Source organism: Pleurodeles waltl, chromosome 6, assembly GCF_031143425.1.
Source record: "Pleurodeles waltl isolate 20211129_DDA chromosome 6, aPleWal1.hap1.20221129, whole genome shotgun sequence".
In the NCBI taxonomy this organism is placed as follows: Eukaryota; Metazoa; Chordata; class Amphibia; order Caudata; family Salamandridae; genus Pleurodeles; species Pleurodeles waltl.
In genome coordinates, this window is record NC_090445.1 from 1,652,524,107 (window position 1) to 1,652,539,963 (window position 15,857).

The 15,857-nt window shown below is 43.9% G+C and overlaps 1 protein-coding gene across 2 annotated transcripts in view; it reads left to right on the top strand.

The window, feature by feature from the left end:
• The window catches only part of COL5A1 (collagen type V alpha 1 chain), a 425,380-nt gene that overhangs the window by 196,167 nt on the left and 213,356 nt on the right, over positions 1 to 15,857 (top strand). For both annotated transcript variants that reach the window (XM_069241581.1, XM_069241580.1), the window contains exon 7: positions 12,657 to 12,974. In XM_069241581.1, coding sequence (XP_069097682.1) covers positions 12,657 to 12,974 — 318 coding nt within the window. The remainder of the gene's footprint in view (positions 1 to 12,656; positions 12,975 to 15,857) is intronic.

A 15,857-nucleotide genomic window follows, 5' to 3' on the forward strand; every position in this document is an offset into this window, starting at 1 on the left:
TCACTCGTTCGTAGGCTTGCCTCTCAAAAATCGTTTATCATCATTGGTGAATGCTTTACATTTGTCCCTCCTTGGGGCGGTTTTATTACCGCCTTGCAGACTGCCACTGTTACATGGATGACTGCAAGCAAACTTCTTTTTCTTTTTGTGTCTCTTCTTCGCGCTCATGCTCATGGCAGCCGTGGCACTTTGAATCAGCTCGCTTATGTCAACTGTTTTACTTTTCATTTTCAAATCATGTGGCAAGAAAAGTCCAGTTAGTAATTTACAACGCTAATAGCTCTAACTCGAGCAAATGCGAGACCCATTGCATTGCAATTGCTTGTTCTATCATCTTGTCTCTGCACAGAGATAAATTAAGAGGTGCCCAGTTCTAGCCTGCTTTCTTGCCACTACTCTCTAAAGGCTGGCACTATGGTTCATGAAGGACCCTGCCTCAAGTAGTCAGGCATAGCTGGACTTGAACTGAAGTGTGAGTACTGGTATTTTATTTATTGTACATAGTTAGATATCATGCCACATGGGCAGTATAGCAATTCACATACAGCAAGAAATGCATTGAAAGTGATAATTGCAATGGTAGAGATACAGGCAATGTGGATGGTTTAAGGGGAGGTTCCACACAGTAATGTTATTGACTCAAGCAGACTTTTGTGTCTGCCTCCATGCAAATAGACACCTCCTAAGGAATAGTCTCCAACTATGGACATTGACAGGACCTTTTATTGTCCACTTGACCATGGATGTGGCATTTCCTTTAGCTAAGGGTATATTGACCATTCACTAAGAGCAATGAGTGTGTCTACTGATGCCCTAAGCTTTTTCACCAGAGACTCCCTAGCTAAATTAAAAAAGGCCACTCTGGATGAAGCCTAGGTCAACTTGAGGGACGGTTACCTCAATACCTTGTATGCAGGTATTCCTGGCAAGGCATTATCAAGAATATAAGTTGCCCACAGTTCAGGAATTAGGCATGTATTGTCCTTTCTTGCTGGATAGATGACCCATCCTCTAACCACCTGTGGGATACAATATCCTACATAGACACCTATGTGACTTTGCCCCGCTTCATCAGTCAGAAAACCTGTCACTCTCTACTTTATTAGGGTGTCGCAGGACTCCAGTTCCTCACAAGTGTTAAAGTGTATTTATTAGGTTTCAGTTTTTTTTCCTAAATAAGTGTGAAAACCATGAAGACATATGTGTTTCACTAGTTGTCTCAGGAGCAGGCACCAGTGCTCAGGAGCCCTTAATATTAAAATGTGCTGCATAAATAAAATTACTCAATCAACCTTCCCCTTCTCCATGTCCCTGTGCTCACAGTGACTGCTGTGGTAATAGAGCATCCTCCATAGAGAGATCAGATTTTTGTGAGCTGCTTCCCTTGAACCTGCAATGGTACCTAGCCCCTGGTACCCTGTCACCACTCTCCCCCTCTCTACTCCCTTATGTCCATTAGGATTTCTGATCCCGCTGGGGTAGCCTGCAGCTGTCGCACTAAGCACCAAAACTGAACTTACAAAAATAAGGTCTTTTCAGGACACCGTCAATGATGGCATAACAAGAGGTGCATTTTAATCAGAAAGGTTCTGGTGTGATATTATGCTGGAAGCTGAGCTGCTGTGACCTTTGAGTGTTCAAGCTGATTACCATGTGCAATCCCAGTACTTGTACTTTCAAAAGGACGTTTGGTAGGGCAGAGTATTTCAGAAGCATTCTAAATGCCATCATTTGGGAAAACAGTAAACCCATTGTTGCAACAGAATGGCATCTTTGTTTCAATACCACAAAGTCTCCTTTTATCACAATAAAAATTCTACACTTGCTCAGAATTTGTTCCAGTTTCTTTGCTGCTTTCGGGGAAACTTTCATTTAACTACACAGTCGCATTATAGATGGACGATGAATTCTATAACAAGCTCACCATTACAGACATCTATTGAGTTGCATCACAATACTAGCTTGAAGGATTGCAACATCAGCAGAAAGGCTCACCAGAGACCTTTGGCAACAGAAACTACATGCTTTTAGTTTTTTTCCAAGCTGTCATCATAAGTATGCAAGTGATGACAGGCACCGTTTACATGTACACTGCTCTTCAGATCTCAGATCATGAGCAGACTGTGAAGCTTGCAACAGTGTTAAACGATTTTTAAGCACGTTTACTCATAAGGTAACTTGGTGCTAATTACTTCTTATATGTAGTTTATTTGAACAAATATGTTTTTCATAGTTTCATACATCGTTGCACTGCGATGCTGCATATGAAGGGGAACAATCTCACAATCTCATGATGTTTATTAAAGTAATAGTTAAGAAACATACGGACATGCCACTTTTCGAGATGGAGTTGTAGGACTGAATCAAACCATCAGCAAATTTAGGACAAAGACCCTAGATGGCTTTGTGGCAAATAATGAGAAGTTTAAATTAAATTGTTTTTTTTTTAATCGATAGCCAGTGTTCGGGCTTAATTTGAGTAAATGGGGCTGTAGTTTTGGGAACCCTAGGCCCTCATTCTACAATAAGGTGACACAGACACATGGTTACTGGGTTCTGGTAACTGGCCACGGGCACGTGCGCCCGGCCCTTTTTAATGGCAAGGTCACCTGACAGGTGACGCCTGTGTTGGAAAGGTGTGTGTGTGTAAGGCCAGCTCTCAGCCAAGTGGCTGGTGAAACACTAGAACGAGTCCAGCCGGACTCAACATCCCTCCCAAACTTTATTGAGGAACAAAACGAAGTCCAACCTGTAAAAGAAAACACAATAACTAAACACCACCATCAGTCTCTCGGCCTCGAAAAGGCAGGCTGCAGTATTCCAGTGCACAGGTGCAGCTGGGAGCACCCGGACACCTCCGCATGAGTCCATGATTTAACCAGGTACAGTTGGGGACGAACACTGTGTGGATAAAGTCCGGCCTCGTGTCAGTCAGATGGTTGGTTCAGTGTCCACTCATGCACTGTGGGTCAGTCTTGCGGCACTCGTGGCGAGGCTGTTGGTGTATAAAGTTCACTTTTTTTAAATATGGTGCATCAGGAGCATTGATGGAGTTCGCTGCAAATATACTTTTTGAGACATCCTGGCTTCATGACGTCCAATCCCTCGAAGACTAATGACATCTGTGATGGTGTGAAGTCCTCCTCTGAAGCCTTGGCACATCCTGACACTTTGTTGGTGGAGCACCTTCCAGACCACCTCTCATTTGTGGATTCTTCACTCTAGAACTTCCTTGAGGCCCTTGCCCCTGGATTGCCACGGGACTGCGTGGGCTGTGCGGGCCAACTTATGCCGCGCCAAAGGGGGTCGCACTGAACTCCCAACAGGACCACATCCAAGTCTCTTGCAACCCCAAGGGTGGATGTTTCATGGTCGGTGCATTTGCCAACATGGACCAGGTGTAAATGGGCTCTCAGAAGGTCTCAGGGCAATTGCCTTTCACGTTGCCAGGAGGGTGTCTAGTTGGTGTCGTATTAATTCACTGAAGACAGTCTTGGTGTGCTGTGACCTGTTGGAGTCTCCATTGCACACCTTGTTCTCTCCTCGACATCATTGGTGGGGCAATGTCAAGTGCCTCTCTCGCGCTTGGGTAGGCCCCTTGTTTAGGTTACCACGAAACTGCTTGTGGTCTACTTTGGGGTTGTTTGTGTGCCACGTCAGGGCAGCTGCAAGACCTCTGAGGAGCCACTGCCTAGTCGCTCGTCCAATCACAGGGGTAAATGGGTCCAGGTCACAACACGCCTTGCCACAAGAGCAGGATATAGACAGGGTGAGCAGGATACAGACAGGGTGAGCAGGTGGTCATTGGTTGACTGGTTCCTCAGAGCATCATAGCAACAGTGTAGGACTCCAGTCTGGTTGTTTAACTGCTCCTTTGATGGATACCGTGATGCACATGGCAATGATGGTGCTTGCCCTTTGGAGACCTGGACGATGAGTGATTGATCGTCACAATTGTAGTGTTGGGGGCCCTAGGCCCTCATGCTGCAATAAAGTGACACAGACACATGGTTACTGGGTTCTGGTAACTGGCCACGGGCATATGCGCCCGGCCCTTTTGATTGGCAGGATCACCTGACTGGTGACGCCAGTGCTGGATGGGTGTGGGGTGTCTGTGTAAGGCCAGCCCTCAGCTGAGTAGCTGGTGAAACACTAGAACAAGTCCAGCCGGACTCTACAGGGGCCATCAGCACTCATTTTTGAGTGCCAGCCCTTATGTTTCCTCATCTGAAGTTTCCCGAGAGAAAGAAAGGGAAAACAAACAAAGGGAAAGAGGGAGAAACTAAAAAAGACGAAACACGTTTTAGGAGGAGAAAGCAGGGACCTGCAAGAGTGAGATGTAGGAGCAGGTAGTGTCTGGAAGTGGATTACAGCTGCATGAGATGGATTGAAGACTGCTAAGAGGTGCACTGCCATTTAATTGCGCTGGTTGGGCTGCCTAGCAGACCTTAGGGCACCCGCACTCAATCCTTTACAAATCAAGCATTATCCAGCATATTTTGTTGAAATACCCTTTGACTGACATTCCACAAGGCAAGTTAAGCAACTTTCTTTGAGCCATGTTTTAAATAATCTGCAGTTCACATATTGCATATTTTGGAAGGGCTCAGTACAAAGAATTACAGTAATCTGGCTATGCGCTCTCAGTGGCTTGTATGACTACAAATCCATTTTAATGAGGTAGTAGTGCAATTACCTGCCTCACTTTCCTTAAATGAAGAGAGCAAGTAGACACTAATTTTGTAAAGGTTCAGTGAATTTGGGGAAATAATAAACTATGCTGGACACATAGGAGAAAACAGTAGCAATTGCACAGGAGAAACGGGTTTGGTAAGGTCAAAGGATTAGCGCATGAGACTGCACACTGCATAGCTAATTTTCTTCTGAAACAAGATACTTTTGAGATTCCAAAATTAAGTACAGCAGAATTGGCAGTAATCCTAAAAATAAGGTAGAATTGCCTCAGCAGAGACAATTTGACAGTGGTCTTAACCCATATTTAGGTACTGTTCACCCAAAAAAAAAACTCCATCAGTGTTGTCAGTTTTGAAAGTTGCAATAATTTTGGCATGTAACTCCCTGAAAACAGGTCTAAAGAGAAGCATGCGGCGGGGGCAATGTGTCTGTCACTGCAGCTTCTGTGAACCTTCAGTGCTCAATAATTAATTTTGAGCCCAGGTTACTTTCTGCTCTATCAGAACTCCTATTTTACAATACTTTTTGGGGCATTGAAATTGGATAACTAAGTTACTCCGTAATGAAGACTTGACTATCTTAGGGTATTGAGACCACGCAGTCATGGCTTCTTGCAAGATTAAAATGCTAAGAGTGTCAGATACAGTGTGACGCAAGATATAACATTCAATAACATTATGTTCAATGGCACGTGTAGTTGTAGATACACATGCTTTGCATAAGTCCGCTATCTAGTGTCGGGCTCGAAGTGTTATAAGTTGTTTTTCTTTGAAGAAGGTTTTCAAGTCACAAGATCGAGTGACTCCTCCTCTCGGTAATACTGCTCATGGGCATCGAGTCCTTTGTTAGATTGTTTTCTCTCTGCCGTCGGGATTGGACATATTTCTTCTCTCTCAGGTGGATCTCGGTTCAAGCCTTCTGAACTTTTTCGGAACTTAAGTTTCTATAATACCTTTCAGTATTGTTTTGAGAGGGATTTCTATCTATAATCGATTCGATATGAACCATCGTGGTTGATCCCTTTTTGCCCCGAAAAGGGCCTTGCCCCTTTAGGGCCTTATTCAATGTCGAGCTGATGGAACGGACTCTATTTCAATTCTGTCCTCAGTGTCATGCTAGTTCCTGTACACCGACGAACATTTGGTGTGCATTCTCTGCTTATCATCGAGAAGAGACTTGCAACCCCTGCAGGTCATTTAGATTGAAGAAGTCTGTCTAGGATCGAAGTGCTCGTCAAATAGAAATGGTGTTCAAGTCTACAGAGGACACACCAGACATTTACAGTGAGAAACACCGCACAAGAGGAGGAAGAGCAAAGTACAGCGCTTTCCATTAGAGATTCGGGCTCCGACCAGGACTCCAATGTGGACAGCCATCCTCTACCTCCAGCTCAGTACGTGAGTATGCCTGCATCGTCACACCACCCAACAACATTAAAAAAATCTCCAGAACTGGTTGTCGGTCCTCCACTGCCTTCTGGCCATGGTTGGATCCAATAAACAAGTCCGGATGGCCAACATTCGGCTTTGGCACTGATAATGAAGACCAAAGTGCTTTCGGCACCAACAAAACAGACTGGTCCAGCTGTTTCGGTGTCGAGCAGAAAATCACAGACATCCATTTCGGAACCAGAAAAACAGTCATCTGTTTTGGAGCCGATAATTTCGGCCCGAGTAAAACACTCAACGACTAAGACTTCGGAGCCGAAAGCTCCTCGTAGGAAAATTATTACTTCCACACAAGAAACGTCATAAATACAGCTAATTCTAGAGGTTACGACGCTCGACAGAGCAAATTACAAATACAGTAAGGCACAGGAAAGATAATTGCCTTTCCTCCAGTGATTGTGAAAAGAAAATTATCCTTTCTAGAGACCCTAGATGCAGGACCTTCACCAAAAAAGGTCTCAAAGGACAACGAGAGAGAAAAGATGGTGCAGCAGGAACAACTTTCGCCACCACTTTCTCCTCTTCTTCTGCCCCCCCACACCACCACCATCACCCACATACCAAATGCAAGTCTCTCCACAGACATCCTCAGCATCACCTCACAGGGATGATTTCAGTGACATTCAACAGGACACAGATCCATGGGATCTATATGATCCTGATCCCATTTCATTCAATGAACCAGACTTATACCCTGCTAAACCTTCTTCCCCAGAAGACACTACAGCATACAATCAGGTCATAGTGAGAGCAGCTGCACACCAAAATGTGCAGATGCAGACTGATCCCATAGAGGATGATTTTCTCTTAAATACTCTCACATCCACTCATAAAGAGTATCAAAGTCTCACAATGCTACCTGGGATGCTTAGGCACACAACAAACATTTGTAAAGAACCAGTGAAGGCCAGGATTATCACTCCTAGAGTTGATAAAAAAATATAAATCAGCTCAATCAGACCCAGTCTTCATAAGAGCTCAGTTCCCACCAAACTCCATATTGGTTGGGGCAGCAAGAAAAAGGCCTAACAGCCAATCAATATAGGATGCTCCTCCTCCAGATAAGGAGAGCAAAAAGCTAGATGCTGTAGGAAAAAGTGTTGCCTCATAAGCAGCGAACCACTGGAGAAAAGTCAACTCTAAAGCTCTTTTAGCTAGGTATGACAGGGCCCACTGGGACGAGATGGAAGAGTTGTTACAATACCTTCCACTAGAGCACCAGAAGAGGGGACAGCAGATAATTATGGAGGGACAAGCAATATCAAATAATACCATTAGATGCGCTACAGATGCAGCTTACACTGCAGTTAGAGGCATAAATACCAGCATAGTTATTAGAAGACACTCATGGCTCAGATGTTCAGGCTTCAAACCTGAAATTAATCGGCAGTTTTAAACATGCCTTTCAACAAGTAGCATCTGTTTGGGCCAGAAGTGGACACATCCATAGAAAAGTTAAAGAAAGATTCAGAAAACAACCACAGAAATGGGGGCAGTATATACTACACCTGCTAAAGGTACATTTTGCAGGCCACAATTTAGAGGTGGCTTCAAGCAACTAGCCCCAGATTCAGCATCTACTTCCCAACAGAAACAAGCCATACAGTTCTAGTCAAGTTTTCAAGGCTCATACAGAGGGTCCAATAATAGAGGAAGACGCAAGTCATCCACCTCCAGAACTTTCTCCACTGCAAACACACAGTGACTCACTCATCATCCCCATGGCACATACATCTCATGTGAGAGGAAGGCTGGTACATTTTTATCCACAGTGGCAAAACATCACTACAGACCAATGGGTTCTATCAAATATCCAAATACGGTTATTGTGTAGAACTCCCTACCATTCCACCAAACATTCCTCCTCATTCACACAGACTTACTCAGGCCCATCTCAAATTATTGAAACAGGAGGAATAGTCCCTAATACTCAAATGAGCCGTAGAGCTAGTACCCATAACTCAACAGGGATAAGTAGTATATTCACTATACTTCCTAATACCAAAAAAAGATGGCACATTAAGGGCAATTCTAGATCTCAGACATTTCAATCTATACATTCATTCAGAACACTTTCACATGGTCGCTCTACAAGATGTCATATCCTTACTGCAAAAAGGAGATTACATGTCAGCATTAGGTCTCAAGGATGCATATTTCCACATTTCCATACATCCAGCACATCGCAAGTACCTAAGATTTATCATTGCAGGAAAGCACTACCAATTCAAGGTACTACCATTTGGAGTGACAACAGCACCAAGGATGTTCACCAAATGCTTAGCGGTAGTTGCAGGATTGCTCAGAAGACAACACATACATGTCTTCCCATACCTGGACAACTGGCTAATAAAAGCTAATACAAGCCAAGTATGTCAACAGCACACTCAATACACAATAGATCTTCTTCACAAGTTGGGATTCACCATCAATTATGTCAAATCCCATCTAGAACCATTACAAATGCAGCTGTATTTGGGAGCAATTCTTGACACTCACTCAGGATTAGCATACCCAAATCTAGTAAGGATTCAAGCATTTCAAGATCTAATAGCTCAGATGCATCACAATCACACTAACACAGTCAAACTAGTGATGAAACTATTAGGAATGATGGACTAATGCATAGCCATAGTTCAAAATACAAGACTGCACATGTGACCATTACAGCAGTGCCTTTCACACCAATGGTCTCATTCACAGGTTCAGCATCAGGATATAGGGGCTCATTACGAACCCGGCGGTTCAGACCATCATTCCGGCGGCGGCGGAAAAGACTGCCACCGGCAAGACGGTCTGAACCGCCATATAATTAACACAGGGAGGGCCGTCTGTGGCAGCCCTCTGCCACTGCCAGGTTACCGCTGACAGGCAGCCTGACGATGGCAGATTACATTGTCCGACAGGCCAGCGGCGCTGCTCTCTGGATAATGTACTCTGTTTCCCCCAGCCTTTTCCTGGCGGGTTCCCCCGCCAAAGAAAGGCTGGTGGAAGGGGTGCTCCGGGGCCCCTATGGGGGCCCCTGCACTGCCCATGCGCTTGGCATGGGCAGTGCAGGGGCCCCCATGCAGTGCCCCGTCGCACAGGTCTCTGCGTGATGGGTGCTGCTGCACACGCCGCACAGAGGCATTGCTGACGACTCCACATGGAGCCGTCGGCAATGTCCTGCCCCTGCATTCTGCTGGGCCTGGGCCAGCGTGCGGAAACACTGTTTCCCCCCGCCGGCCCAGCAGAATGTTCTTTATGCACCCAGCGGGGTATCAAGGGGCCGGCGGTCTCTAGAAAGACCGCCAGCATGAACATGGCGGTGTTTACCGCTGTGTTCCTAATGACCCCCTTAGTGTTACTGGACTGCCAGACTTACAACTCTCTGCAATGGTGAAATCACACCAACATATCGAAAGGGCAGCCCTTTCAGGACCCTGTGCCTCAGACCACAATCACAACAGATGCACCACATACAGGTTGGGGAGCTCATCTCAGCAACCTTACTATACAAGGACAATGGGACTCCATCTAACAAACCTACCACATAAATTACTTGGAATTACTAGCAGTGTTCCTAGCGCTCAAAACTTTTCTGACACAAATTTCACACAAATTAGTGTTAATACGCACAGACAATATGACCATAATGTATTATCTGAAAAAACAGGTGAGGGACACACTCACCCTAATTATCCACCTTAGCACAGTCAATTTAGAGATGGGTTATTCACTACCATATTCCAATAGTCGCAGAATATCTCCCAGAGAACAATCAGCTAGTGGACCTATTAAGCAGGACGTAGCAACAAGTTCATGAATGGAAAATTCACCCTCAAGTAATTCGGAAATACTTCCAAAGTGTGGGGAACATCAGACATAGATCTATTCACCACAAAAGAAAACTCAAAATGCCTAAGCTTCGCATCCAGGTACCCACACCCACAATCCAAGGGCAATGCTCTATGGATGAATTGGTCAGGGATATTTGCTTACGCTTTTCCACCTCTCCCACTATTTCCATTACTGGTGAGGAAGAGAAGACAAACTTCAATCACCTTGATTCTCATAGCCTCCACATGGGTGCGTCAACATTGGTACACAACACTGCTGGATCTATCTGTGGTAGTTCATCACAAGCTACCAAACAGACCAGACCTCTTGACCCAAAACCGAGGTCAAATCAGACACCTCAATCCCAGCACATTCAATCTTGTGATATGGCTCCTGGAGTTATAGAGTTTGGTCACCTTAAACTTTCATCTGAAAACATGGATATTTTAAAAGAGGCACGTAAACCCAAAACTAATGTTATGCTGCCAAATTGAAATGGTTTGTCTACTATTGCCAACCCAAAAATATTGACCCACTTAACTCTTTAGTACAAGATATTGTATGCTATTTGTTACACTTACAGGAAGCAAATCTGGCATATTCCTCTGTTAGGCTTCATTTAGCAGCTATAGCAGCTTATCTTCAAAACAGGAAGCACATTTCTCTATTTAGAATTCCTGTTATTAAAGCTTTTATGGAGGGACTTAAGAGAGTAATCCCACCTAGAGTTCCTCCAGTTCCTGCATGGAATTTAAACATTGTACTCAAAAGACTTATGGCCCCACCATTTGAACCCATGCATGCTTGTACTCCTCAGTTCCTATCATGGAAGGTTGTATTTTGTAGCAATAGTTTCTTTAAGGAAGAGTTAGTGAAATTCAAGATTTCACTTTAGAAGAACCGTTCTTTCAGATTCATAAAGACAAATTAGTTCCTAGGACAAATCCAAAATTCCTACCAAAGGTAATTTCACCTTTTTATATCAATCAGTCAGTGGATTTGCCAGTCTTCTTTCCACAGCCAGATTCAGTTTCAGAAAGAGCCCTACACACCCTTGATGTTAAAAGAGCTCTCATGTACTATATTGACAGAACAAAAGATTTTAGTATGTCAAAACAACTATTTGTAGCATTTTTAGAACCTCACAAGAGTAATCCTGTCTCAAAAAACGGATTAGCCAGATGGATAGTGAAATATATTCATACTTGTTATCTCAGAGCTAAAAGACAGTTACCAGTAGCTCCTAAAGCTCATTCCTCTATGAAAAAAGGAGCTTCAATGGCCATTCTTAGGGAACATACCAATAGCAGACATATATAAAGCTGCTACATGGTCTACACCACACACATTTACTAAACACTACTGCATAGATGTTTTAGCTCGCCAACAAGCAACTGTTGGACAGGCAGTGCTTAAGACATTATTCTAAACTTTTCCAACTCCTACAGGCCGACTACCGCTTATTTTGAGGAGAATGCTTCACAGTCTATGCAAAGCATATATATCTACAGCTGCACATGCCATCGAAAGGAAAATGCTACTTACCCAGTAGACATCTGTTTGTGGCATGTAGTGCATGCACTCTCCCTCCTCCCCGGGGGCCTGTAGCCATTGCAGTATCATATTTTGTAAATAGGTATATACATTGCATTGTCATCTCATTTCTTATATCTGTCTATGTGCACAAGTAAACACTCTTTACTTCACCCACCTGTGGGAAAATAATCTAACAAAAACTCAATGCCTGTGCACAGTATTACCTAGAGGAGGAGTCGCTCTATCTGGTAAGTCGAAAACCTTCTTCGAAGAAAAACAACTTGTAACACTCTGAACCCAACACTAGATGGCGGACTTATGCAAAGTATGTGAATCTATAGCACTATATGCCACGAAAAGATGTCTACTGGGTAAGTAACGTTTTCCTTTTAAAGCAAGTAGCACAATTACTTTAGGAAGGAAGCTGCTTGTGTTTTAAGGGTAAATTATATTCATGTGTCATGTTATGTTATACCATGATATGAATGGTCAAAAAATCAATTAGTGTTCTTTTAAATAGAAGAGAACTATGATGGCAAATTATGGAGCTTTTTATATATTTATCATAATGTATTATAAATCAGAGAACTAATGTGATGTGCATAATGACATGAAACAGTATGAAAAATACTAGTCAGTTGTTCTTATATTTATAACTTCATTCATTCAGTCAGTGTCATCCTATAACAAATAAATACTGTGCTCGTGGGTATTCTCTAGCAATGTTTAAGCAGTTTACATTTTATTGGTAATGTGTTTCAAATACCCAAGATCCAGCTTGAGACGTATTTTTGTAGTGGAAGCTCATCATTAAAACAGGAATTTTTAAATGAGGAACCAATCAGTAAAAATAAAGGGACTGATTTAGAGTTCAGTGGCTAGGATACACCATCACAAATGCTATGAATTATCCTTCTGCCATATTACAAGTGCCATTGGATATAATGAACTTGTAATATGGCAGACGGGATAAATGTCACGTTTGTGACGGAGTAAGCAGCCTGCCTAACTCCAAATCAGATCCAAAGTCAGCAATTGAATATTTACTATTGGAACCACAGGAGATCTGATTGGTTGTGTAGTTAAAATGGCTAGTCGAATACATCCACTGGGCCCACCTGCTTGTGTCCGCTAAATGTTTCCCTCTTGTTTTGAAAGGAGGAAACCACCCCTTCGCCAACGGAGGCTTCTGTCCTAGGAGCTGCTGAAACTGCCCAAGTGGAAACAGTGGAGGTCAACCCTGTTGTGGAAGATCCTGTTGTGGATGAGTATAATTATGGGACCATAACGGAAGAAGAATATTACACCCCCCAACCCTACGAAGACTTCAATTACGATGAAATTGAGGAGAAGGAAACTGTTGTTGAAGAAACAGGAGGGGCTGTAGAAGGTGGCGGAGCAGCAGTAGGGGGAACAGGAGACCATGTTGCAGTTGAAGTCCCCACTGTTTCTGTCATCACAGACAAAGAATCTGATGTAAGTCTCTTATTTTGTTTCCACATCTTTGATGCTTCTATGCCTCTTTGTTGTTGGGGTGGGTCATGATTTTGAGTCTTGATCTAGACACTAACCAGAGCACAATTCATGATTCTCATCTCATTACATCTCATCTCAGGTTATGCTATGTAATATTATAGACGCAACTACTCTGGTGCAGCATTTGTCACAGAAATAGCTTCTTATGACTTTGCAGCTGAAGACGCATATCCAAGATAGGACCTGTCTGCTTAGGCTGAGTACAAAGACAAGAGTCAAGTCTCAAAAAGTTCATGTTTTTGTTGTATAAAACGTATTGGTCCCATGGATCAAGATCCAACAATACAAGAAGTTCAAAAGTGTTGAGGAGGGTGTACACATTTTTAATCATAAATGATTGCTTGTGGCAAACCTATGATCTGATGAACAATCCAGAATTCAGAACCTTCCAGGACAGGCACCTAAAGCAAAGCCATGCATATTAATGATATATGATTCAGATGTGTAAGTTGAATCATCAGGTGGCTACTGCTGTTCACAGGCACTGCAGGAAGAATATTCTGTTGTGTTGCCCATCTAAGAGTATCAAATTCAGTAGGCCCCTTACACCCACAGTGTGTAAGAAGTTTTTTAGGAAGCTGGAGTCCCGTGAAAAGGAAAAATCTCTTGTTAAAGAATCTTCTTTCAAAGTTGTTGAGTAATTGAGTTTCTGTTTTATCATTTGTCCCTCACTCTTAAGTAGGAGACACTTTTAACCCACAAAAACTTCAGATGTGCCTGTTCACAATTAAGGGTGGGCAGAACTCACAAAGTTTTTCTCCTTGAAATTCTTCAGAGTTACATAAAAACTCTGGGAGATTCTGCAGAGTGGTGCCCACCTATTTACTGGATTTGCCCTTTGTTAAATATCGTCAGTGGTACTTCCGGGTTTTGGAGTCAGTCTCTTTTGAACCACACGTCCATTCCGTCTCTGTCTTGTATTGTTTTTGTGACATCGTCTGATAGACATCTCACTTCCATCGGTGTCTGCTGGTTTGTTTGTTTGTGGTCCGGTCTGTTGCTTGGCTCTAGTGAAAATCTGCCCTACGGCCTCTTTGTAGTGCTAAGAAGTGGATGTATCTTATTTTTATCCCACAGGGCTCCCCATGGAGCATCTGCCTCTTGCGTTGGTGTTGTTTTGCCCTGACACTCCTCCCGCCCCTTCTCACCTCCCCCAAGTCAGTTCCCCTGTGAACCTGTAGATGCATCGCCCACGTGTTTCACACCTTGATGCTTTCACACTGATCTTCAGGGAGTGTGCCCTGGGCTCCACATCACTGTCCTGGCATGCAGAAAGAACATGGAGAAGAAGGAAAAGAGAGGGAAGAAACACAGAAGGAGTGGAGCAGGTGGGGAGAAAGAACAGGTGGAGGATAGAGGTCGAAAGGAAAGCATAGACACTGAAGGAGGGAGAGAGAAGTGTGAGAGAGAAACAGTGGGAAATAGAAAAAGAGACAGAAAAGCAATGGAAGAGAGAAGCAGAGGAGAAAGAGGAAGATAGAGTGAGTGTTCGAGATGAAGGGAACAGGACAGAAAGATTTAAAGCAGATGTTGGTTGCACCGAGGCGATAGAAAGACAATGGGAACACACTGTGATAGAGGGAAGAGAGCAGGGAGCATGGCTGTGGAGGAAGAGAAGAGGACAGACAGATAGAGTGCCATGCGCTGGGAGCACAGCAGAAAGTGATGGAGAGAGAGGGAGAGAGAGAGAGAGAGCTGAACATAAACCGAGTACATTTTACGGAGGGGACAGAAGGAGGGAGAGATCACCCCACCCCAGACCATGCAACATATTCCTTGAGCCCTTGGGACTCGAGAGTCACCCCTTCTCAGACATTAAGACTGTCACATAGGGCAAAGCTGAAGACTGGGTAACAACCTGGACTTTTAGAATGTCCTGGTGGCTGGTGTAAGTGAATGTTAGCTACTATCACCCAATTCAGTGCTGTAGGAAAGTGCCCCTTTTTGATATGGTCACCACCAGTTTTTCCTGGTAATTTTGACTGAAAGTGCACTGGGTTCGAGCGAACCAGGCCCCCAGTGCCAGATCTCTTTCCTTAAAACTATGCAATGCAAGTGGCAATAACTTTGGTCCCCCTGTAAGTCCCTAGTAAATGGTACCCCTGGTACCTTGGGCCTGGGTACCAAAGAGGGTCCCCAAGGGATGCAGCATGTATTGTGCCACCCTCACAAACCCCTCTCCTAGCACATACAGAATGACATTGAAGGCTGCATGTCTTGGTGCAGCTAAAAGTGAAAACATGACATAGCACACATCCTGTGTCCCATATCCCCTAACACTGCATGCAATAATGGTAAGTCACCACTACAGCAGGCCTTTCAGCCCTATGGGGGGTGCATTATATTACATGTCAATCAATCAATCAATCAATCATTAGTTTTATATAGTGCAGCTTCTCACTCCGGGGGGTATCCGGACATGTTAGCACATATCTGCAAGAGCAGATATGCCCCTGCTATGTCTTTGTTGACTCCCGGACATAGTAACTGAACAGGGAAGCCATTTTAAGTACATGTGGTGGAAACTGGTCAGTACGAGTTCCCTGGCTACATGATGGCTTCACTGACAATAGGAATGTTCGGAATCAAACATCTCATATTAATAAACCCTCATTGATGGCAGTGATGGATCTATTAATACATGCTACCCAGAGGGCACATTTTGGGTTCCCCCTGATAACCTCCTGGTTACCCAGGTGCTGGCTGACCAATTATAACTGGCTACCACCACCAAGCATGTTTTTGACCCCCAAGGGTGAGGGCCTTTGTTCTCAAGCGGACATGAACCAAAGCCTGCTCTGGCAGCAGTGTTGGCACAGCCTT